Below are 25,176 nucleotides of genomic sequence, written 5' to 3' on the forward strand. Positions count from 1 at the left end.
ATGGTTTATGTTTTATAAGCGTCTAACTGTTCCCCATCTAAGGCTCAACGTGGCTCTTATATTTACTTAGTTTCTTTGCGACGGCTGAAATTGGTAGCCAGGCCGGCACCACCTAATGCCTCTGTTCAGTTTCATTTCTCTCCAGCAACTAGGTCAGGAATCAAAATACACTAGACGGTTCGCAAAAGCGGCGGAAGTGTGAGTTCAGGCACCAGCCAATCAGCGAAGAGACAGACATTCTGTGTTGTTAACGATTCCCAAGATCGAGGATTTAAAGCTGGAACAAAGAGAATGTTTGGTGAATTTTATCAAGGGGAAAGACGTTATTGTCCTTCTTCCTGCGGGATTTGTTAAAAGCTTAATATACCAGTTAGCCCCATTAGTGGCACATTACATACATCACGACCAAATAGCAGCGATTGGTTAAATAAAAAGGACCCGCCTACTGTTGAGCGAGTTTCTGTGAAGTGAAACTGGCTGATGAATCAGGCTGTGAAATTGGCAGCTCTCTCTCATTTTCGTTTTGTAAAGGAGCTCACTGGAGTAAAAAGGTTGGAGACCCCTGACCTAAAGCATCTGATCTTTTCATATTGTTTTGTTTTGTTACAGGTCTTACATGTGTGTGAATTTTACTCATTATTGTCTTGTCAAACTATAAAACTGACTTAAATACAACAATAACACTGTTGAGCCTTTCTTTCAGTTTATGCTTTGAGAGAAAACGCACGATCAAACTTTTTCACCTTCGTTAACACTATTATTAGTTTGTACGACCATAAACGAAAAACAAATAATCCTTACATTCTTTCATTCTCATTGTCGTTTATTTCGCACGATCATAAATGTTAAACTTTTGTCCCTTTGTTAACATTATTATTAGATTGTACGACCATAAATGGGGAGGAGAAAAAAAAAATAAAAATAAATAAAAGATAAGCACGAGGAAGAAAGAAATTTCTGGTAGAGATTTTGGTTTGTAAAATTATCGAAGCAATGACTTTAAACAGTCCAACTCTGTAAAAACCTTATTTAAAAAAAGAGTATAGACTGTTGTGTTTTGGAAAATATGGAGCTCTGGAGTTGATGAATTGTGCATTGAGTTTTGTTTGTTTTAATTTATATTTTGTCTCTTATATGTACAGTGAGTGGAGTTGTGAATGCACATTTGTTGTTGGAGCTTTCTGTTTCAGCTCAGACTCTTCCTGTCATGACCCATATTCTCGTGGTTTATGTTTTGTTTTTGTTTGCCGCAAATGATCCAATTAAAAAAAAAAAAAGAGAGAGAGAGAAAACACAGTGTCACAAAGCGTTACTAAAAACAGTTTTATTGATCCTTTGGTTAAAATCAGTGATTTGTGTGATTTGTGTGATTTGGACGAAAATAAAAGTGATGTGATTGTCAGTGCTGTTCCAGACAGCAGAGGTCACTGCGGCTCAGGTCAGAGGTCACGAGGTCTGCTGAGTGATCATCTGCAGCATCCGGAGAGCCATGGCGCCCTGGTCTGAGGGGATCTGCACAAACACAAACACAAACACACAAACAAACACAGACACACACAGACAATATTTAGGAGTTCGTAAAATCACAATAATCTCTGTTAGCTTCCTCCCACTGAAACACAAATATATCATCAGGTCATCTTTATCGAGATGATGAATAAACCTTTTTCACAACGGCTGAAAGTGCTGCAGGGTCAAGGCAACGTCCGGTTAATGGTTTTCTTTGGCAAAATATCTGTGGAAATGTTTTGCATATTCTCCACCAGCTGATTCTAGGATTAAAATAAAAAATCTATTTCATGATGTCAATATTAGCATAGACCGGAGTGTCCAAACTTTTTTCATCAAGGGCCACATCAAGGGCCGATCGAGGGCCGGAGACTGGTGCTCAATACAGTGAATAATTGAAATATGTGCATGTTTAACACATTAGAATGAACCATTATTCATGTTATGATCTTTAAAACCAAACACTAAATATTAAATATTAGCTTTATTAAGGTAAATTTTCAAAAAACTGGCAGTAAAAAGTTTTTAAATTTTCAATTGATGCAAGGTCATTTGGGCCAATTCACCTGGAAGCCTGACGGGCAAAGAAAAATTTGTCTGAGGGCCGCATTTGGCCCACGGGCCATAGTTTGGACATGCCTGGCACAGACAGAGAGATTTGTGCAGTTTAAATGATAATGATAATCTGTGAATATCTGTAGCATCTGAACTGCACAAATCTCTCTGTTTATGCCAATATCGACATCATGAAATAGATTTTTTATTTTAATTGTAGAATCAGTCTGAGTGAACAAGTTACTTCTGTTTTATTCATGACCATAATGTTAGTTTTGTTCAGTAGTTCACTAATGTTGTTCTCCTTTGTTTTCATCTTTTTTCTCTTGATAGTTGTGGATAAATTCATGTTAGAATGTTTATCCTTTGTGGACCTTGTTGGTTGAAGATTTGGAAATGGGGCAGATTTATGAAGCTGCTGGAGAATACGACACACATTTACACAGATATTTTGACACAGAAAAACATTAACCAGAAGCATTGCGCAATGTTTACCCTTCTGGCTGTTGAGAAAAAAGGTCTATAAATATTGACATGTCTGATTTTTATATTGAATGTAGATCGTCTCTTGAGATGCATCAGCTCTTTTTCAAGTTCAACCCAGAGTTATAAATGTAACTATGGTTCTATGACTCTTGAAAGCCAGTCAGAGGTCAGTGTTTGGCCCCGTGCACATGTGTGAAGAGACTCATTCAATGGTTTAAACGCTGCCCTCTGGTGGTCACTAGAGATCAAATACAATCTGATTCAAACAGAGTTGTTAAATTTGTTTAGAATCCGTGTATCATTCGTTCATTCGTTTTTCAATACAAAACCAAAAATAAGAACATGAAAAAACAACTATTTTCTTCATTATTTGTCTCCAAAACCAAAATGAAAAAACAGATAATGATTTGTTTTTTCAGTTTTCAATTTTGTGTTTAAATGAAAAATGGAAAAAAACAGATAAAGGCTGTTTCCTGTTTACATGATTTAACTGCGACGCCGGACTGAACCAGGACTGAACCAGGTCTAAACCAGGACTAAACCAGGACTGAACCAGGACTGAACCAGGACTAAACCAGGACTGAACCAGGACTGAACCAGGACTGAACCAGGACTAAACCAGGACTGAACCAGGACTGAACCAGGACTAAACCAGGACTAAACCAGGACTGAACCAGGACTGAACCAGGACTGAACCAGGACTGAACAGGACTGAACCAGGACTGAACCAGGACTGAACCAGGACTGAAACCAGGACTGAACCAGGACTGAACCAGGACTGAACCAGGACCAGGACCAGGACTGAACCAGGACTGAACCAGGACTAAACCAGGACTAAACCAGGACTAAACCAGGACTGAACCAGGACTGAACCAGGACTGAACCAGGACTGAACCAGGACTGAACCAGGACTGAACCAGGACTGAACCAGGACTGAACCAGGACTGAACCAGGACTAAAGGACTGAACCAGGACTGAACCAGGACTAAAACCAGGACTAAACCAGGACTAAACCAGGACTCCAGGACTGAACCAGGACTAACAGGACTGAACCAGGACTAAACCAGGACTAAACCAGGACTAAACCAGGACTCTCTTTTCTGTCCGGTCTCTGTCTCGGTCTCTGTCTCGGTCTCTGTCCCGGTCTCTGTCCCGGTCTCTGTCCGGTCTCTGTCCCGGTCTCTGTCCCGGTCTTTGTCTCTGTCCCGGCCCTGGTCCCGGCCCTGGTCCCTGCGCTGGTCCCAGTCTCAGTCCCGGTCTCTGTCCTGGTCTCAGTCTCGGTTTAAGTCTCGGTTTCAGTCCCGGTCTGGTCCCGGGCTAAGTCCTGGTCTGGTTCCGGTCTGGTCCCGGACCTGGTTTAGTCCTGGTTCAGTCCTGGTTTAGTCCTGGTTTAGTCCTGGTTTAGTCCTGGTTCAGTCCTGGTTCAGTCCTGGTTCAGTCCTGGTTTAGTCCTGGTTCAGTCCTGGTTTCAGTCCTGGTTTAAGTCACCTGGTTCAAAACGGCTGTTAACACAAAATCGAAAAACTGAAAAAACTAATCATTGTCTGTTTTTTCATTTTGGTTTCGGAGACAAATAATGAAGAAATTTTTTATTTTTGTTTTTTTCCTTTTCTTATTTTTGGTTTTATATTGAAAAACGAGCCCGTCTCATGAACCAGGATCGCAGCGTAAACTTATGAATCCAAACTCTGTCAGACTCTCACCATGTGTCCGGCCTTGAGGATCCAGTAGAAGGTGAAGTTCTTGTAGTTCTTGTAGAAGGCTCCCGTGACCCCAGGAGAGGAGGGGTCATCCAGGGGAGTCCAGCGCAGTTTGTTAAAGTACGAAAGCCCCTCCCACGTCAGCGTCTTCACCCACTGCTCCTGACCTGCAGCACACACACCACAAACACACTGCAACACGTCTCCGGACTTAAACACAGAGCTCCTGAAATAATCTTCAAGCTCTCATCGCTCATTTCGCAAATCCAGGAGAACCTTTCAGACGTTAGGAGACTGAATAGGCCGGATTCGTGTGCAAACCAACTCTGGGTGGTCGCAAACTGAGGTGAAAAGTTAATCCTACGCAAAAGCTTGCTGTCACTTGAAAGGACTTTAATCCGAAAGATGAAAAACGCTCCGTAAATCCAGTATGACGTGTTTGTGGACACTGATAAATGAGGTTGTGGTTCATGGAGTTCTCTTAGCCCCTGCCCTCTTTTTCAACCAATCATAGAAAGAAACATGTGTAAAAAAGTCATACGAATCACATGCATTTAAGACAGGGTTTCCCAAACTTTTTTTCTGGGGACCCATATTTTAAAAGTCACAAACCTCTGCGACCCAAGTCAATAGACGTTATTCGTGAATCACAAAATAAAGATGGATTTGTATGGAGTTGCAGCTGACTGGCTGATTTGTTATTTGCTGGCGCTCCAGACTCCGTGCAGGTGCAGACTGGGCTGCATGTAGCTTTCCTCAGCCGTGAGCCTTTTGTTTTGACCTGGTGGGGCCGGCTGTCCTGTTTTCACTTTTCCTTTAGGTTCAGGTTTGCTGAGTTTTTGTCTTTAGTTCAGGGGTGTCAAACTCATTTTGGTCCAGGGCCGAATCTTGATTCTAAAGAGGCCGGATCAGAAAAATCATGGCATATAAACCCCAAAAATAGCAACAAGTTCAAATATTTGTACAGAGAAACTGCCGGCAATGTAAACACAGCTCCTGCTCCGGTCATACAGGGACCGGACAGCCCTTAGCAAAGGGCCCCGGACCCCAGACTCCCAGAGCGCCCCCCACAGGACACCACGAGGGACACGGTCGAACGCCTTCTCCAGATCCACAAAGCACATGTGGACTGGTTGGGCAAACTCCCATGAACCTCGAGCACCGATGGAGAGTGTAGAGCTGCTCCAGTGTCCACGACCAGGACGAAAGGCAAGGCAAGTTTATTTGTACAGCACAATTCGTACACAAAGTAATTCAAAGTGCTTTACAGAATAAGAAATACATTAAAATCATAATAAAAACTAATCAAAACATAAATAATCATGAAGATTAAAATTAAAAAAGAGAGACATAAATTGGAGAGAAGAGTGCGGAATGAAAACCTTTCAGTTATTTGCACAGTTAAACAGAAATGTTTTGAGTCTGGATTTAAACAGCGTCACAGAAGAGTCTGTCTCACATGTTCAGACTGTTCCAGGTTTTAGCTGCATGAACCTGAAACTCTGACTCCCCTTGTTTAGTCGTGACTCTGGGCACCAGCAGGAGGCCGGTCCCTGAGCTCCTCAGAGTGTGAGATGTTCATATGACACTAACATGTCACAGATGGACTTTGGTGCTCGACCATGGAGACACTTGTACAAGCAGAGCTGCTTTAAAGTCTCTGAGCCACAGGAGCCAGAGCAGAGACCTGAGACCAGGACTTATGTGCTCGTACTTCCTACTTCGAGTCAGGACCCGAGCTGCAGCGTTCTGGATGTTCTGGATGTTCTGCAGCGTCTCACAGCTCGTTTGGAGAGACCAGTGAGCAGAACATTACAGTATCTAATCTACTGGAGACAAACGCATGGATAAGTTTCTCCAAGTCTGATTTAGACAGTTAACGAAAACCACACTGCTCCTTCTGGATCTGAGGTTCGACTATCGGCCGGATTCTCCTCTCCAGTACCCTGACAAAGACCTTAGCGGGGAGGCTGAGGAGTGTGATCCCCCTGGAGTTGGAACACACCCTCCAGTCCCCCTTCTTATACAGAGGGACCACCACCCCGGTCTGCCAGTCCAGAGGTACTGTCCCCGACCGCCACGCGATGTTGAAGAGGCGTTTCAGCCAAGTCCCACAACATCCAGAGACTTAAGATACTCAGGACGGATCATCCACCCCCATATATGTGTACGTATAATAGTATAAATGTATAATAGTTATTAGACAAACATACCCATGGTGTCCACGATGAGGTCCAGCTGTCCGTTGTACACAGTCACATTGACCCCAGCAGACAGCAGCTCGTCCACGATGTCCACCACTGGTCTCATGAAGTCTCCTGACATGTACTGGAACACTGCACCAGCCTGACCTGTAACACACACACACACAACCTTATACTGTATATACTGTATATACTGTATATACTGTATATACTCACAGAGACACTGTCCTGTATCCAGTGTTGGGGAGTAACAGATTACATGTACTGGAGTTACGTAATCAGAGTACAAATTATGAGTAACTGTATTCAGTTACAGTTACTGTTTCAGTGAGTGGTAATTGGATTACAGTTACTTTGTTGAAATAAATGGATTACACGGAGGTATTTTCCCGTTTTGGGCTATATCCCCCCCCTTTTTTTTTTTTTTTTTTTTTTTCTCGATAATTCCACTCATTGCCGGACACTAAACCATGTCTAAACCAGGTTTAAACTAGGTCTAAACTAGATCTAAACCAGGACTAAACCAGGACGAAACCAGGTCTAAACCAGGACTAAACCAGGACTAAAACCAGATCTAAAACCAGGTCTAAACCAGGACTAAACCAGGACTAAACCACAATTAAAACCAGGTCTAAACCAGGTCCAAACCAGGTCTAAACCAGGACTAAACCAGGTCTAAACCAGGACTAAACCAGGTCTAAACCAGGACTAAACCAGGTCTAAACCAGGTCTAAACCACTAAACCAGGTCTAAACCAGGACTAAACCAGGTCTAAAACAGGATTTAACAGGACTAAATCATGCCATGTGGACCGTGTTTCCTCCTCTTTCTTTCAATAATATTTTTCATAAGGTTCAGTAAAGTCTGGGCTTTTTATTTTCTTTTAACAGACAAAACATCTTATCTTATGATATTCTCGACTCTGCTTCTCTACAAACTCATTTATGCGACACATTTGGCATTGTCACTGTTTTGATTATTAAAATGAGTGTTTCATTTTAACTTTGCACAAGAAGAAGTGGTTTAACAAAGACTTTTCGTACCACAGCCATAATTTAGCCTTTATTTTTTTATTCAAATGTATCGAATCGAAAGCTCACTGTATCAGAGATATGGATCTTATCATGGACTATAAATCGAGGAATGTATCGTATCAGCAACTTCTTAATGACACCCAGTCCTAGTCGGTATCTTATTATTGTCTTGTGTTATTGCTACTGAAAAGGCTGCTGCCTCTTGACTAGGACACTTTCGCAAAAAAATATTATTTTTTTTCTTTTAATCCTGATGAAATAAAAAGAGTCTGAATTTGTATTTAGTACTGGGGTGTAACGATATCCAAGTCTCACGATACGATATCGTCACGGTATGAACCTCACGGTACGATATTTATTGAGATATTGAGGGAAAGCTCATGATATGTTGGGGAGGCTCTCGATTAGAGATGTAACAATATCCAAATCTCTCTGTACGATATTTTCATGATATACATCTCACGGTACGATATTTATTGCAATATTTTGTGGACGCTAAACAGCTAAAACTGTTAATATGCTACTGTTGGAGCCATATTCTACCTCTTCTAGCCATATCTTCCTCCCACCACCGTGTGGCGCTATTTATAATTTACTAAGTAATTTGCTGCCCTATATAAGGGGAGGAAAATGTGCACACAGGTGTTGCACTGTGAAGGTGTACAGTCTTTTGAACATCGTCGTCATCGTCGTGATATATTGAGTGCTGAATCTGTATTTTTGGATGGCTATAAGGTACGCCAATACATGTTGAGGAACACAGTATTTGGACTCTGCTTTTATTGAAGACACGCGTCCGAGACACCACACACGCTGCAGCCATAGCGGACCTTAACAGGGCAAGTTTTGGCCGCTACAGCTACTTTTTCCTCTTAAAATGCCTTGACAAGACTTAATCCAAAGAACTAAGACTTAAAAGTGTTGGAACTGTTATTTCTTCATGTCGTCTGCACTGAAATGGAGCAAAGGATCATGGTCTGTGTAGTTTCCTCTGCTTAAATTAAAAGTTATGGTGCAGCAATAGCTAAAAAAAGATGTGATGGTCCACGATATTATTGTGCGAACTTTGACGATACGATATCACGATATTTCGGTTATTGTTACATCCCTGTTTAGTAATGTAAAAATGGTTTAAACTCTTATTAAACTCTTATTATTACTTTTTTTTTTTTTTTTATGACCTTACCTCCCCAGGTGACGTTGTGAGGGATCACGCCGAGCTTCTTCCTGATTGGTCCGTTCATCAGCTCGCTCAGGGACTGTTTGTGGAGGCGGCCGACGTGGCGACGGAACTGGAGAGCTGTCGGAGAGAACATCAGACGCAGGAGCACTGTTCACGATTCTGATTTTATAAGAATGAGATCATGACACTTCAGACAGAGTTATTCAGGTCCTCACATATGAAGTCTTCTCCCTGACGCGCCGTGACCTTCTCGTCCGTGTCTTGGGTGAGGATGTTGTAGAAGTTGACGTTGTTGGTGTTCTATCAAAAAAAAAAAAGAGATTAAAGTGTTTTTGAATGAACAGAGCATGAATATCTGGACATTTTTAAACAGTAAAAGACTATGCTGTCCAGTTGGAATAGTGTAAGAAAATAAGAAAACAAAAAACAACTATTTTCTTCATTATTTGTTTCCAAAACCAAAATGAAAAAAAAAAGGATAATGATTCATTTTTTCAGTTTTCAATTTTGTGTTTAAAGGAAAAATGGAAAAAACGGATAAAAAACGTTTCCCGTTTACGTGACTTAAACTGAGATGCTGGACTGAACCAGGACTAAACCAAGTCCAAACCAGGATTTAACCGTCCTAGTCTGGCCCCAGTCTCAGTCCTGGTCTCAGTTCTGATCCTGTTCCCGGTCTCAGTCCCGGTCTCAGTCCCGGTCTCAGTCCCGGTCTCAGTCCCGGTCTCAGTCCCGTCGTCCCGGTCTCAGTCCCGGTCTCAGTCCCGGTCTCAGTCCCGGTCTCAGTCCCGTCTCTGTCCTGGTCCTGTTCCCGTCCCGGTCTCAGTCCTGGTCTCAGTTTCTGTCCTGGTTTCGGTCCCGGTTTCGGCCCTGGTCTCGGCCCTGGTCTCGGCCCTGTCTCAGTCCCGTCTCAGTCCCCGTCTCAGTCCCCGTCTCAGTTCGGTCTCAGTTCCGGTCTCAGTTCCGGTCTCAGTTCCGTCTCAGTCCCCGTCTGTCCTGGTCCTGTTCCCGTCTTCCCGGTCTCAGTCCCGGTCTCAGTCCCGGTCTCAGTCCCGGTCTCAGTTCCGTCTCAGTCCCGGTCTCAGTCCCTGTCTGTCCTGGTCCTGTTCCCGTCCCGTCTCAGTTCCGGTCTCAGTTCCGGTCTCAGTCCTCAGTTCCGGTCTCAGTTCCGGTCTCAGTTCCGGTCTCAGTCCCCGTCTGTCCTGGTCCTGTTCCCGTCCCGGTCTCAGTCCCGTCTCAGTCCCGGTCTCAGTCCCGGTCTCAGTTCCAGTCTCAGTCCGTCTCAGTCCTGTCCTGTCCTCCCGTCCTCCAGTCCGGTCTCAGTCCCGTCTCAGTCCCGGTCTCAGTCCCGGTCTCAGTCCGTCTGTCCTGGTCCTGTTCCCGTCCCGGTCTCAGTCCCGGTCTCAGTTTCTGTCCTGGTTTCGGTCCCGGTTTCGGCCCTGGTCTCAGTCCTGGTCTCAGTCCCCGTCTCAGTCCCCGTCTCAGTCCCCGTCTCAGTCCTGGCCTCAGTCCTGATCTGGTCCCGGTCTCGGTCCCGGTCTCACTCCTGGTCTCACTCCTGTCTCAGTTCTGGTCTCAGTCCCCGTATCAGTCCTGGCTCAGTCCTGGTTTAGTCCTGGTTTAGTCCTGGCTCAGTCCTGGCTCAGTCCTGGCTCAGTCCTGGCTCAGTCCTGGTTCAGTCCTGGTTCAGTCAGTCCTGGCTCAGTCCTGGCTCAGTCCTGGTTCAGTCCTGGTCTCAGTCCTGGTTCAGTCCTGTCTCAGTCCTGTCTCAGTCCTGGCTCAGTCCTGGTTCAGTCCTGGTTCAGTCCTGGTCTCAGTCCTGGCTCAGTCCTGGTTCAGTCCTGGTTCAGTCCTGGTCTCAGTCCTGGTTCAGTCCTAGCTCAGTCCTGGCTCAGTCCTGGCTCAGTCCTGGTTCAGTCCTGGATCTCAGTTTAAGTCACGTAAATGGGAAACGTCCGTTATCCTTTTTTTTCTCCATTTTCCATTTAAACACAAAATCGAAAACTGGAAAAACAAATCTTTATCTGTTTTTTTCATTTTGGTTTTGGAGACAAATATTATTATTATTTTTTGTTTTATTTTGAAAAAAACACACGGATTTCTCTCTACTCTCTGTAATGGAGCAAACTAAACTAAACTAAATGTGTGTTTGTTTTCTCACCTTCTCCACCACAGACTCAGCGATGGACCAGAGCTCTGTGGCCTTGAGGAACTGCCCGTTGTTCACAGCGTCCTGAACCTGCTGGGCCACTCCGGTCACCTCGGCCAGCCCCAGGTCGTCCAGGAGAGACTGCACCACAACACCGAGGAAAAGTTTAATGGTTTGAACACAGATCATTTTGCACATTTCATCACAAGATAAACTTCATTAACTAAAAATAAGAGAATATGAATCGATTTCTCAACTATTATTATTACAAGTAGGTAACACAAGTAGTAACCAGTACTTAACCAGGTCAAAACCAGGACTAAACCAGGATTAACCAGGTCTAAACCAGGACTAAACCAAAGTCCAAACCAGGTCTAAACCAGTACTTAACCAGGTCAAAACCAGGACTAAACCAAGATTTAACCAGGTTTAAACCAGGACTAAACCAAGTCCAAACCAGGTCAAAACCAGGACTAAACCAAGTCCAAACCAGGTCTAAACCAGTATTTAACCAGGTCAAAACCAGGACTAAACCAAGATTTAACCAGGTTTAAACCAGGACTAAACCAAGTCCAAACCAGGTCTAAACCAGGACTAAACCAAAGTCCAAACCAAGATTTAACCAGGTGTAAACCAGGTCTAAACCAGGACTAAACCAGGACTAAACCAGGTCTAAACCAGGACTAAACCAAAGTCCAAACCAAGATTTAACCAGGTGTAAACCAGGTCTAAACCAGGACTAAACCAGGACTAAACCAAGTCCAAACCAGGCCTAAACCAGGACTAAACCAAAATCCAAACCAAGATTTAACCAGGTCTAAACCAGATCTAAACCAGGACTAAACCAAAGTCCAAACCAAGATTTAACCAGGTCTAAACCAGATCTAAACCAGGACTAAACCAGGATTAACCAGGTCTAAATCAGGACTTAACCAGGACTAAACCAAGATTTAACCAGGTCTAAACCAGGACTAAACCAAGTCCAAACCAGGTCTAAACCAGGACTAAACCCAAGTCCAAACCAAGATTTAACCAGGTCTAAACCAGGACTAAACCCAAGTCCAAACCAGGTCTAAACCAGGACTAAACCCAAGTCCAAACCAGGATTTAACCAGGTCTAAACCAGGACTAAACCAAGTCCAAACCAGGTCTAAACCAGGTCTAAACCAGGACTAAACCCAAGTCCAAACCAGGATTTAACCAGGTCTAAACCAGATCTAAACCAGATCTAAACCAGGACTAAACCAGATCTAAACCAGGACTAAACCAGGACTAAACCAGGTCTAAACCAGGTCTAAACCAGGACTAAACCCAAGTCCAAACCAGGATTTAACCAGGTCTAAACCAGGTCTAAACCAGATCTAAACCAGGACTAAACCAGATCTAAACCAGGACTAAACCAGGAGCGTAGCCAGAGCCGATCTCCTCCGCTGATGGTTTTATGTAATTAAAACACAAAAGTCTCTCCAGGGAAAGACGGGGAAATGGCGCTTGTTTCCAGGGCAACGGACATCCTGGACACGTGTCAAGTGTTTTTCTCCCCGTTCCTCGTTCGTTTGATTCGCCTGATCTGCCCGTGTGTGATCGCTACCCGCCCGTAAAATTCAAGAACGTTAAAACCCTCCCATTTCAGCAACTATTTGCTGGTACCCAACCCGGTGCAGGACTCTGGTGGAGAGGCAGGCCCGCTCACGACATCTTTTTTTCAATTAATTTTTAAGCACCAATTACCCGTTTACCTACTTTATAAAAGGTGCAGAATGTAACTTTTCTTGTTGTTCTACACTGTGGCATTAACCGTCATGGAAATAAGCAGGTAAAGCCAGGGCAAGTTACTGTGGGTTTTTTCGGAAGGTTCAATGCGTGTCCTAAAAAGAAGCACGAGAGATGGAGAATCCGAGAGAACAGACCACTTTATTTCAGCATTTCCATTGAGAGAGATTCAAGTTGATTACCAAGTACAACTGCCACCCCGGAACGACGTCTCTGACAAACTCAAACTCAGGGGAAGCTTTATACTACATCTTGACAAAACATTAACTTGTTGATTTAGCATATACAGCAAGAAAATGAACAATACTGCTGACCCAGTGCACCTTATCATGGGTGGGAACATGCCACGGGGTCCACATATGTCAGTTTTTCTACTTCGTGGCACTCAAAGTCCAGAAAAACATGTTCTTTATGGCACTCAAAGTACAGAAAAAACATGTTATATAGACCTATAGATAGTCATACATGTTTTCCACCCTGTTGTCATTCCAAAGTCCATAATATTAGGTGAATTAGCATGACCAACACATAATATTTCCCACATTACTCTCTGGACTTGAGACACTGACAGAGGACGTCCCAGAGGATTTTAAAAGACGAGCAACATCCACTAAATTCAACTGCTTCCTTCTGGTCCGAGGCTTTTAGTCCCAAGATCTAGAACGAATTGTTTTAAAAGGAGCTTCGTTCCGGCTGCTGTCGTACTTATGAATAAATTGTAATCTGTTTATCTAAGTGTTTTTAACATATTTAATATTTATTGTGATTTTAGTCAAGCGTGATGGATGAATTTAACTAATTACCTCCACCAAGGAGGTTATGTTTTTGCAGGCGTTTGTCTGTTTGTTTGTTTGTTTGTTTGTCTGTTAGCAACATAACTCAAGAAGTTATGGACCGATTTTGATGAAATTTTCAGGATTTGTTGGAAATCTGAAAAGGAAGAACTGATTTCATTTTGGGGGTGATCCGGAAGAAATCCTGGATTCTGGATCACTTTGAAATTTTAGTTAACATTGTGGTAAATGGGGCCAAAAATTTAGTTTCTCAATATGTCGGTTAATTATTGACCAAACCCCATGAAATTTGGCTCAGGGATGGACAATGGGATCCTCTTTCATATTCCAAAGGCTGATCCGGATCTGATCCAGAAGACTGATTTTATCGCAATTTATATAAAAAATGGGGGTAGTCCTTGGCGGAGGTCTGCGCTCTCTGACTGCTTTTCAAGTTGTTTATGGAACAAATTATTCTACACTGGAGCACTGTAACACTTTATTTTGTAATTGTGTTTTTATACATGTTTTGTGGATGAATGAAATGTGAAATGTGGAACCTGCCTCTCAAATCTGCAAAGCAAATTTACCTACGGGTACGAATAAAGCGACCGAACCCTAACCTAACCTGTTACAAGTCAAAACCAGGTTGTGTGAAGTCTTCTTGCGTCATGTTTTTCCAGGTATTTTCCATTTGAAAATGAACCAAAATCAAGACAGTTTTATTGTTGTTGCTTTGTTTAAAATGAAGGCAGAACCCACAGGTTACACACTGCACATTTAAATTTGCTCTGTAAATTTTTAAGGGTTTGTTTTTGTTCAAATCAATAAAACATAAAAAAAAATGAAACCATCGTCAGGCATGTACTTACGGTGGTGTAGAGGTACGGGCCCCAGGTCATCACAGAGTCTAACACAGACAAAACGCAAATATTAATACACAATAAAATAATCCAATCCAGCTTTATTTGTACAGCACAATTTACCAACATAAAGTCTCCAAAGTGCTGCACAGAGTCGGCTCAATAAAAATTAACACATTAAATAAAATAAAGCATAAAATAAATAAATAAGCAAGTCAATAAAAAACATAAAAATTACTAAAATACCAAAATTAGCAAATAAAATCAATAAAAGACAGTCAGGGGAGCACACAATTCTCACGCCGTGCTAAAAGCCCGAGAGTAAAAGTGTGTTTTAAACGAGACTTAAAAGAATCGAGTGAAGGTGCGCTTTTAACGTGAGGTGGGAGACGGTTCTGAAGTTTGGGGTCGACCGCAGAAAAGGTCCGGTCACCCCAGGTTCGCCCCGGCTTTTGACTCTCGTTTTTGGGACGACAAGTTGGGCCTCGACCTCAGAGTGTAGGGGACAGTGAGATCTGAAACGTACACTGGGGCCAGTCCATGAAGCGCCAACAGGGGAGAGGACGCTTTGGTAACAAGTTAGACAGACAATAAACACTTTTTAAGCTTTTAGAAACTACAATCTTGAACTGAATTGCTCACTATGACAACCAGATATGGAACAAGAGAAAAGAAAACATTGGACTAACTAACTAAATATGAGTTCACTCTTCAATTCATTGTATGGAATATAACATAGACGATATTTTTGACGGTAGTAAGTAAGTTTAACCTTTGCATCTTCATGGATCCTACCCTTTCATTCAGAACCCACATCAGCCACATCAGCAAAACATCTTTTTTGCCCCATCTCCGTAATATCACCTCTCTCCGCCCCTTCCTCCGCCGACTGTCACGCAGTCCACAGACGCACAGACGCTGTTTACTCCACCAACGCAACAGTTCTTAGTGGCGTTTTTGACCTATATCTTCCTCGCAGTTCGCACAAAGTTTGTTGCAATGGCAACAAGAATCCAGGAGCAGTTCGCCGCAAAAGAAAGTCAGTTTTTGAGGTCGCTGAAAGAAGAAGACAAGGGGAAAAGCAGCGAAGCCAAACTAAGGTGATTCTTGTAGATTCATTCCAGCGATGGCGCGACTGAAGCAGACGCAGGGTCTAAAGACTGAACCACTGGTCCACAAATTACTCCTGGACAGGAAACTTCTGCTTATTATGAAAACGTACTTTATTTCCAAGAGCGAGACAAACGTTTTTCAGGACACGAAAGCGATATCCTATGTCTGAAAACGTCATTTTCAAGGCAAAGAAAGAGTCCACTTGCTGCTGCGTGTTGTAGCTAGTTCATTCGCACTGAATCTCCGCGCACCTTCCCTGCTCCCCTTTCCTGCTCCTCTCCCCGCTGCCCGTTCCGGTCTTCCCACTGCTCCTCACTTCTCCGGGCACCGCTCCCGTCTCCTCTCTCCTCTCTCCTCTCTTCTCCCTGCTCCTCACTTCTCGTCCGCGCACGAAATGTCCGCACACCCCCTCCCCCCGCTCCTCACTTCTCCGTCTTGTCTAACCAACACTGTAGTTAGTTGTTTACAAGTCATGTGCAGTGCACCGGCTGTAAACAAACCTGTTTCTGGTGTAAGGATGAGGAGGGAGGAGGCGTTTCTGCGTAGGAGCTGTAGGGGAGGGGGGGTTGGTTTCACGCATGCGCAACATTTGAAACAGGACAAACAGTCGCTGGATTTCTTGTTCCTTGGAAAATCCTCTATACAACCTTTAAAAAAACTCACCTGTTCAATCTGGCATCCCTCCATGATTCCCTTGTTTTCTACTTTTATTTGTTTGTAAAGCGTCTTTGAGTGTCCAAAGTCTGATGTATTATTATTATTATTATTATTATTATTAATTATTATTATTATTTTAAAAGTCATTAACTTCTATTTGAAGAAGAGGTCAAATACAAACACATTTTGATTTTAGGATAATACAGTATTTTAAACTTGGACAACAGGGGAAATTGAAGATAGAATTTGAAGTTTCTATTGACTGATTTTGCTGAAAATTATAGATAGAAGATATGTTTCTTTAACTGATGAACTGTAATGGAAATATTATCAATGCTTTTATGTAAAAACTGGTAAAACAGGGACTAAGATTACTAAGATCTATTAATGCAGAACAAATGTCTGTCTGTGTCTCCTCCTGTTGGTTGGTTTGTCTGACTTTTCCACGCATAATTCTTGAACCGCTCGTCCGACTGATCTTAAAGGTTGTATGGAGGATTTTTTTTTTGTTTCAAATTGTCAGTGAAAGATTAAAATACCATTACAGAGACGCAGCAGCTTTGTAATTATGACGACCAAAAAAAAAAAGAACGAAAATCTATCAACTGTGGACGTGTTGAGGCCAGATAAACATCAGCCAATAGAAAACGAGGCTCCCTCATTTTCTATTGGCTGTTAGGTTGTCAATCAAACTCCCTAGTGTAACTGACTCGTCGGAGCGCGGGGATTACGTGGTTTACGCAGCGGTTCTTAGAGGCTTTTTCGAACTGTCGCTTCCTCGCATTTCGCACAAAGTTTGTCGCGACGGCGGACGAGAATCCACGACCGGTTCACCGCAAAAGAAAGTCCGTTTTTGAGGTCGGTGAAAGAAGAAGAGAAGAGGAAAAGGAGCAAAGCCAAACTGAGGTGATTCTTGGAGATCTCGTCCAGCGATGGCGCGACCGAAGCCGACGAAGGGTCTAAAAACTGACGCGTCGGTCGCTGAATTACTTCTAAACAGGTCACTTCAACAGTAATTCTGAATGCGCACAAGGACTGTCGCTGTATTTCTCTTCCCTTAAAAAAATCCTCTATACAACCTTTAAATTTGGAGGGTGTCATCCTAATGATACGGGTGTGTGCTGTGCCAAGTTTTATGTTGTTAGGGCAAAAAACGGCAAAGATCTGATTCCTATTAGATTATGTGATCTGTCCTCCCATAACATTACACACTTTTCTATTTACACAACAAAACTGAGCATTTTTATTTGACAATTTACAGCACTATATGATGATAAATATGTTATGACTTGATACTAACCCAGTGGGGAAATCCAGGAGTCTCCGAGAGCCACTCCAGCAAAGGTACATTTTATAGATCCTCGTGCAATGGCCTGGAATAAAAAAGTACAGCACAGTTAATCATTTTCTACACTCATTTAGTCATGATTTGATCTTATCAGCAGAGTCTACAACACTTCTGCTTTATTTGACATCAGTCTCTTGGTATTTTTGAGACTTACTGTATGTTGAATTTCTTATTAACAATCATACTTTTGCTCTTTGTTGTTATATTTAATGTGATGTGTGAGTTGTGGACAAATGCTTTCCCTTGTGGATCAATAAAGTTTTTCTAAGTTTATCAGAAGGTGCACGGTGTAACTTTCCGGATGAAGCGTCTGCCGCCTGCTTGTCTCTAAAGAAATGACTGTTTTGCCTCAGATGTTACACAGTACGGCATTAAACATCTACCCGGCATTTATTCTATTGCAGATGTTTAGACCTGGTTAAGTCCTGGTTCAGACTTGGTTAAGTCCTGGTTTAAGCCTGGTTAAGTCCTGGTTTAGACCTGGTTAAGTCTTGGTCCAGACCTGGTTAAGTCCTGGTTTAGGCCTGGTTAAGTCCTTGGTTCAGACCTTGGTTAAGTCCTGGTTCAGACCTGGTTAAGTCCTGGTTCAGACCTGGTTTAGACCTGGTTAAGTCATGATGTAGTCCTGATGTAGTCCTGGTTTAGACCTGGTTAATTCTTGGTTCAGACCTGGTTAAGTCCTGGTTTAGGCCTGGTTAAGTCCTGGTTTAGACCTGGTTAAGTCCCCTGGTTTAGTGGTTTAGACCTGGTTAAGTCTTGGTCCAGACCTGGTTAAGTCCTGGTTTAGACCTGGTTAGTCCTGGTCTAGACCTGGTTAAGTCCTGGTTTAGGCCTGGTTAAGTCCTGGTTTAGTCCTGGTTTAGTCCTGGTTTAGTCCTGGTTTAGTCCTGGTTAGTCCTGGTCCAGTCCTGGTCCAGTCCTGGTGTAATCCTGGTGATCGGCTCTGTGGTTTGTAGCATGTATATATTTATAATCTGCTAATGACACGGCGTAGGTCCAGTCCTGGTTTAGTCCTGGTTTAGTCCTGGTTTAGTCCTGGTTTAGTCCTGGTTTAGTCCTGGACTATCGGGCTGTCGGACTAATGGGCTGACCCTGATTTATCACGGGCGGGTAACGGGTGGAACGTTAACGGGTCCGGGCGGGTGCAGATTTAACTTTGATATAATGAGGTGTTAACGGGCGGGTGCGGTGCTGTTCTGTGCTGTTCTGTGCTTTCCACAGATCTGACCTGTAACCTGCTTGATCGTGCCACCTGTCTGTCTCCATGGAGTTATATAAGTTTAATGTCACCCTGGCAAAGCAGTAACATCTCCACGGAGACACCTGGTGATGAAAAGTTCCCTAATGCACCTTTAAGTCTAATTTTAGAAACACTGCGTCACGCTCACCTTAGTCAGCTCCATGGAGATCGCCGAGGCCATCTTCCCTCCATAGGACTCAGAGAAGATGTAGAAGGGAATTGTCTGCAAAATTAATTATATTAAAGGTTGTATGGAGGATTTTTTTTTTTAGTTTCAAATTGTCATTGAAAGTTTAAAATACCATTACAGAGACGCAGCAGCCTTGTAATTATGATGACCAAAAAAAAAAGAAAAAAAAGAATGAAAATCTATCAACTGTGGACGTGTTGATAAACATCAGCCAATAGAAAACAAGGCTGCCTCATTTTCTATTGGCTGTTCGGTTGTCAATCAAACTCCCTACATTTCTAGTGTAACTGACTCGTCGGCGCGCAGGGATTTTGTGGTTTATGCAGCGGTTCTTAGAGGCTTTTTCACACTGTAGCTTCATTGCAGTTTGCACAAAGTTTGTTGCGATGGAGGAAGAGAATCAACGACCAGTTCACCGCAAAAGAAAGTCAGTTTTTGAAAGAAGAAGAGAAGAGGAAAAGGAGCTAAATTGAGGTGATTCTTGGAGGTCTCTTCCAGCGATTGCGCGAATGAAGTAGACAGAGTCTAAAAACTTACGCATCGGTCACTAAATTATTTCTAGACAGGAAACTTCAACAGTAATTCTGAAAGCGCACTGGATGTAAACAAGCGTGATTTCTAGAGTAAAGAGGCGGGAGGAGGTGTTTCTACTGAGGGAGCTGCTTAAAAAATCCTCTATACAACCTTTAATTAATTATATTATATATATACAGTCTGGTCCCGGTCTGGTCCTGGATCTGGATCAGTTCTGGTTCAGTCCGGCATCGCATTCACTGAAGTCACGTAAATAGTAAACGGCCGTTATTCCATTCTTCATTTAAACACAAAATCAAAAACTGAAAAAACTAATCATTATCGTTTTTTTCATTTTAATTTTGGAGACAAATAATGAAGAAAATAGTTGTTTTTTTTTCGTTTTTCTTATTTTTGGTTTTATTTTGAAAAACGAATGAACGAACGAAACACGGATTAAATATCTCATTTTGTTGTTTTTGTTTTTTTGTCTTTATTGTTATCATTTGCCTAATTTATTTCAATACACATAACAACAAAACTCAAAGCTGTAATCTTGCGTTTACCTGAAATTCGCTGTGTGAGTTGAAGAAGTTCCTGAGCAGCACGATCATGTCCGAGGCCACGGTCGACACGTTGGTGGCGAAGGCGTCCTCCCTGTCTGTGTAACTGAAGCCGGTGCCCACGGGGTTATCCACGAACAGCACGCTCGCCGACTGCACCTGAACGCATCACGCAGAGAGAGAGACGGGAAAGTCACAGTGCACACAGCGCCCTCGTGTCCTTCGGCAACACACTTCGTCCACATCCTGTCAGTGTGAATGAAGCCCAAACTGTGTAATAGTCAGTGGTGACAGTAGTAGTAGTAGTAGTAGTAGTAGTAGTAGTAGTAGTAGTAGTAGTAGCAGTAGTAGTAGTAGTAGTAGTAGTTGTAGTAATAGTAGCAGTAGTAGTAGTAATAGAAGTGGTAATAGTAGTGGTAGTAGTAGTAGCAGTAGTAGTAGTGGTAGTAACGGTAGTAGTAGTAGTAGTAGTAATAGTAGTGGTAGTAGTAGTAGCAGTAGTAGTAATAGTAGTGGTAGTAGTAGTAGCGATATTAGTAGCAGTAGTAGTGGTAGTAGGAATAGTAGTCGGAGTTGTAGTAGTTGTAGTAGTAGTAGTAGTTGTAGTAGTAGTAGTAGCAGTAGTAGTAGTAGCAGTAGTTGTAGTAGTAGTTGTTGTAGTAATAGTAGTAGTAGTTGTATTAGTTTTAGTAGTTGTAGTTGTTGTAGTAGTTGTAGTTGTTGTAGTAGTAGTTGTAGTAGTAGTAGTAGTTGTAGTAGTAGTAGTAGTTGTAGTAGTAGTTGTTGTAGTAGTAGTTGTTGTAGTAGTAGTAGTAGTTTTAGTAGTTGTATTAGTTTTAGTAGTTGTAGTTGTTGTAGTAGTTGTAGTTGTTGTAGTAGTAGTAGTGTTGTTGACTACTAGGAGAAATTAGACAGTTTTAGTAGTAAGAGTAGTAATAAATAAGTATTATACTTTTACTTTTACACTTAAGTACAATTTTAAGGTATCTGTACTTTACTTAAGTACATTTTAAAGTCCACTCCACTTTAGATTTGGACTGAAAAGTGAAAAGTACTTTTCTTTATGGAAAGGCTGAATTGGGTGAGACTTATTTTTAGCACATTTCATTTGAGTTAATGCCCTGGAAAGAATATTGGTGTAGTTATACAAAATTTTATTTTTGTCTAGGCAAAACTGAGTTAGAGATATCTGCAATAAATATAATATCTGAATCACAGACTATAATTCTATTATTATTAAATAATTCCACATGGTCTGTCTGCTTCCTTTCAGAGCTGTTCCAATGGTTGTGCTGCTTCCACACATGTGTTTTCATATTAAAACATTTGACCAATCACATTTCAAGTATCACTTGTTGCCAGGCAGAGTCAAAGTCAAAAAAGTCACAATCTGTTCGTTCTGCAGGAACCTCGAACACAAAATAAATGTCCATGAAACTGTTGCTTCAACAAATCAGATTTTGAGTTGGTATCACCAGGAACTATAGCAGGACTAAACCAAGACTGAACCAGGTCTAAACCAGGACTAAGCCAGGACTAAACCAGAACTAAACCAGGACTAAACCAGGACTAAACCAGGTCTAAACCAGGACTAAACCAGGTCTAAACCAGGTCTAAACCAGGACTAAACCAGGTCTAAACCAGGACTGAACCAGGTCTAAACCAGGACTGAACCAGGTCTAAACCAGGACTAAACCAGGTCTAAACCAGGACTCTAAACCAGGTCTAAAACCAGGTCTAAACCAGGTCTAAACCAGGTCTAAACCAGGACTAAACTAAACCAGGACTCCAGGTAAAACCAGGTCTAAACCTAAACCAGAACCAGGTCTAAACCAGGACTCTAAACCAGGACTCTAAACCAGGACTAAACCAGGTCTAAACCAGGACTGAAAACCAGGTCTAAACCAGGACCAGGACTGAACCAGGTCTAAACCAGGACTGAAACCAGGACTAAACCAGGACTAAACCAGGACTAAACCAGGACTAAACCAGGACTAAACCAGGACCAGGACTAAACCAGGTCTAAACCAGGACTAAACCAGGACTAAACCAGGACTAAACCAGGTCTAAACCAGGACTCAGGTCTAAACCAGGACTAAACCAGGTCTAAACCAGGACTAAACCAGGACTAAACCAGAGGACCCAAAACCAGGTCTAAACCAGGTCCAGGTCTAAACCAGGACTAAACCAGGAACCAGGACTAACCAGGACTAACCAGGACTCTAAACCAGACTAAACCCAGGACTAAACTAAAAGGTCTAAACCAGGTCTAAACCAGGACTCTAACCAGGACTACCAGGACTAAACCAAACCAGGTCTAAACCAGGACTTTTCTAAACCAGGACTTAACCAGGACTAATCTCGCCCTCACTTTTTTTCCCCATGGGTGTAGTTTGGCAGCCACGTTTCCATCATTCTGCCCCAGGACAGTTTGGTTACAAATACACTAACTTACACCCTTGAATTATGACTGACATTAGAGAGACCGTCCTCCGTACCCATGTGGTTTCTCTGGGGTTCAGGTCTCCATCCAGAGGACCGATCTCCGCAAAGTTCCCGAAACCTGTCCCAGAGCCGCCCGGACCGCCCTGGACACACAAACAAAAGTCAACATCAGCAAACCCGAGCGGCCAAAACACACATTTACTCAGAGCCGAACACATTCAGGGGGGACTGGAGATCAGAGCGACCAGTCTATATCGGTCACTTCCACTTTTTGAAGCTAAAATAAATGCAACACACTTAGTCACGGTAAATGTGAGGAAACATCATGTGCTGGAAATATTTGTATTTTGGGCTTGTTCTTCAATCTGAAACCCCTGGGTAAATAAATACCGCTTTAAATATGTAAGTTGATTTTTTAAAATCCCTTAAACCTTCTGACCTACAGTGTCTCCAGATGCGAGTCAAATATGTTCAGGTCAAATATAACTTTTACTGACACCAGATGTAAGACGGAATTATTTTTAGTTACAAAAACGTGATGGTCAAGTCACAATGTGGTGTTTTTTTTTGTTTTGTTTTTCACCTCTACACCTGTCTGATGTTGTCCTGTTGGCTTCATCAGACCAGGACCTGCAGCACTGGGGCGGTTTGCAGCCGAGTGTGAAGCGGTTGGGATGAGGATCAGCTCTTCCAAATCTGAGGCCGTGATTCTCGACCGGAAAAAGGCGTCTTGTCCTCTCCGGGCGGGTGGAGAGTCCCTGCCTCAAGTGGAGGAGTTCAAGTATCTCGGGGTCTTGTTCTCGAGTGAGGGGAGGACGGAGTGTGAGATTGACAGGTGGATCGGTGCAGCGTCTGCAGTGATGCGGTCGCTGTATTGGACCGTTGTGGTGAAGAGGAGCTGAGCCGAAAGGCAAAGCTCTCGATTTACCTTCAGTCTATGTTCCTCCCCTCAGCTCTGGTCATGAGCTCTGGGTAATGACTGAAAGGACGAGATCGCGGATACAAGCGCTTGAAATGAGTTTCCTCCTCAGGGTGGCTGGGCGCTCCCTTAGAGACAGAGTGAGGAGCTCAGTCACACGGGAGGAGCTCGGAGTAGAGCCGCTGCTCCTCCACGTGGAGAGGAGCAGCTGAGGGGAACACCTTCCAAGGCAGGCACATCCCAATGGGAGGAGGCCCCAGACACGCTGGAGGGACTATGTCTCTGGGCTGGCCTGGGAATGTCTCTGGGTCCCCCTGGAAGAGCTGGAGGAAGTGTCTGGGGTGAAGGAAGTCTGGGAATCCCTATTTAGTCTGCTGACCAAGTGACCTGGCCCCGGAAGCGGAAGAACATGGATGGATAGATGGATGGATAATATACTCATAAATGATATATACATTATTAATATGCAAATTAGAAGGCTTAGAACTCAATATCCAGCTTGGTAAACAAAATATTCTGAATCAGCACCCTTAAATTATGTAAAAAATGGTTTATCGACTTTTCCTCAAATTTGCCGTTAGGACTTCTCTTCTGTGAATATACTCCTGGTCTGCTGGGGGGTGCAGGAGGATTGTTAATATTGTCACTAATACTCATTGTTACACCACCTTTTGCATTTTGAGTATCACATTAAACGCCTTCAGTAATGAAAGCCACATTTGACACTGACTGAACGAGAACAGGAAATCAACTCTTACCAAAACAGTAACTGTGTCACATGTCAGCAGGTAAAAATCTACTTTCAGTTTCACCTGCATTTGAAGGACACTTTCTCTGCTCATGGTGGACAATATTACACCACTTTACCCTGATCAGGCTGCTCTCCGGTCACTTTTATTCTGACTTTTGATTCAATTCCATGAGGATTTTAGCACAGACGTTCTTCTTGACTCCACTGCCCTCTCAGGAGGAGAAGGAGGAGGAGGGGGTCTTTTACTCTTACCTGCAGCCACATGACCAGAGGCAGGTCCTTGTACTCTGCAGATGGGGAGTCGGCGTAGTAAAGCCACCAGAACATGTGCGCCCCATCTCGGACCGTCACGTAGCCCCAGGTCTCTTTGCCCTGCAGTGGACTCGGGAACCCTGGACAAAGAAAATCAAAGTTTACAGAAGCAGCAGTAGGAGACATTTGTGGTTAGTGTGGGTGAGATTGCACAATTTGTCAGTAGAGATCAAGCTCTGATAACGACAATCTGTTACTATTATTTATTATTTTTATTTTTCATATTGAACTAATGCGTTATAAATATTTTTTTTGGACATGTTTGCGCTCACCAATCGATCTCCGAACAAATTATTATAACTTGTCCACGTGGTTTAGATATGCATCGGTATGTAGGACAACTGACACAAATAATAATAGCTTAATAAACCGTACCTTTTGTGAATAAAGAAGCGAAAATCAGCACCACGAAAGAGGATAACTGTAGCCGGTCCATTGTTGATGACTATGAAGTATGTGGCGCTACACTTCAGTGGTGCAGGTCACATGACACTTCCCAAGTCTGGTCAGCTGACTAACAATTTTCTTACTTTTTCTTTATCTGTGTTCAGTCCTTCTATTTTTTCTTCAGATTTTGTATTAAATATGTGATGTAGCAAACCGTAGAAGCCGTAATGTTTATAGTAAAGATAAATCTACAAAAAACCAAAACAAAACAAACAAAAAACAAAAAACGTGCTGCAATAGTTATAAGTAAAAATAAACAAATAATAATAAAAATGTTAATTAACGATTAAATGGTCACAATTCATGTAATAAATTAATTATTATCTCTCGCTTTCTTTTTTTAATTTTTATTTATTTTTATTTTTTACAAAAATAATCGAGTTCTCGTTCAAGAGGAGAGCGCCGCGAGATACAGGAAGTTTCCAAAACACTCCTGATTTTCAAAATAA

At 42.7% G+C, this 25,176-nt stretch overlaps 1 protein-coding gene across 1 annotated transcript; it reads right to left on the bottom strand.

Moving 5' to 3' along the window:
* Window positions 1-1,309: 1,309 nt before the first annotated feature.
* On the bottom strand, window positions 1,310-24,805 carry scpep1 (serine carboxypeptidase 1). Its single transcript, XM_020927375.2, has 13 exons — window positions 24,656-24,805; window positions 24,221-24,360; window positions 22,352-22,441; window positions 19,857-20,012; window positions 18,736-18,810; window positions 17,300-17,372; window positions 14,239-14,276; window positions 10,833-10,961; window positions 8,887-8,971; window positions 8,675-8,788; window positions 6,464-6,601; window positions 4,254-4,417; window positions 1,310-1,512 (listed from the first exon to the last, which is right to left on the bottom strand). The coding sequence occupies exons 1-13, from the start codon at window positions 24,714-24,716 to the stop codon at window positions 1,447-1,449; spliced, it is 1,329 nt and encodes a 442-aa protein (XP_020783034.2). The 5' UTR covers window positions 24,717-24,805; the 3' UTR covers window positions 1,310-1,446.
* Between the last annotated feature and the right edge of the window lie 371 nt (window positions 24,806-25,176).

Source organism: Boleophthalmus pectinirostris, unplaced genomic scaffold, assembly GCF_026225935.1.
Source record: "Boleophthalmus pectinirostris isolate CB_2022bp ecotype Guang Dong unplaced genomic scaffold, ASM2622593v1 HiC_scaffold_17, whole genome shotgun sequence".
NCBI classification, from domain to species: domain Eukaryota; kingdom Metazoa; phylum Chordata; class Actinopteri; order Gobiiformes; family Gobiidae; genus Boleophthalmus; species Boleophthalmus pectinirostris.

Coding starts and splice junctions, on each gene's coding strand:
- scpep1 (XM_020927375.2), bottom strand. CDS start 24,716: ATGGACCGGCTACAGTTATCCTCTTTCGTGGTGCTGATTTTCGCTTCT. Junction 20,013..22,351: donor ACCCCAGAGAAACCACATGG/GTACGGAGGACG, acceptor TGATGCGTTCAG/GTGCAGTCGGCGAGCGTGCT. Junction 8,972..10,832: donor CTGAGTCTGTGGTGGAGAAG/GTGAGAAAACAA, acceptor TTTTTTTGATAG/AACACCAACAACGTCAACTT.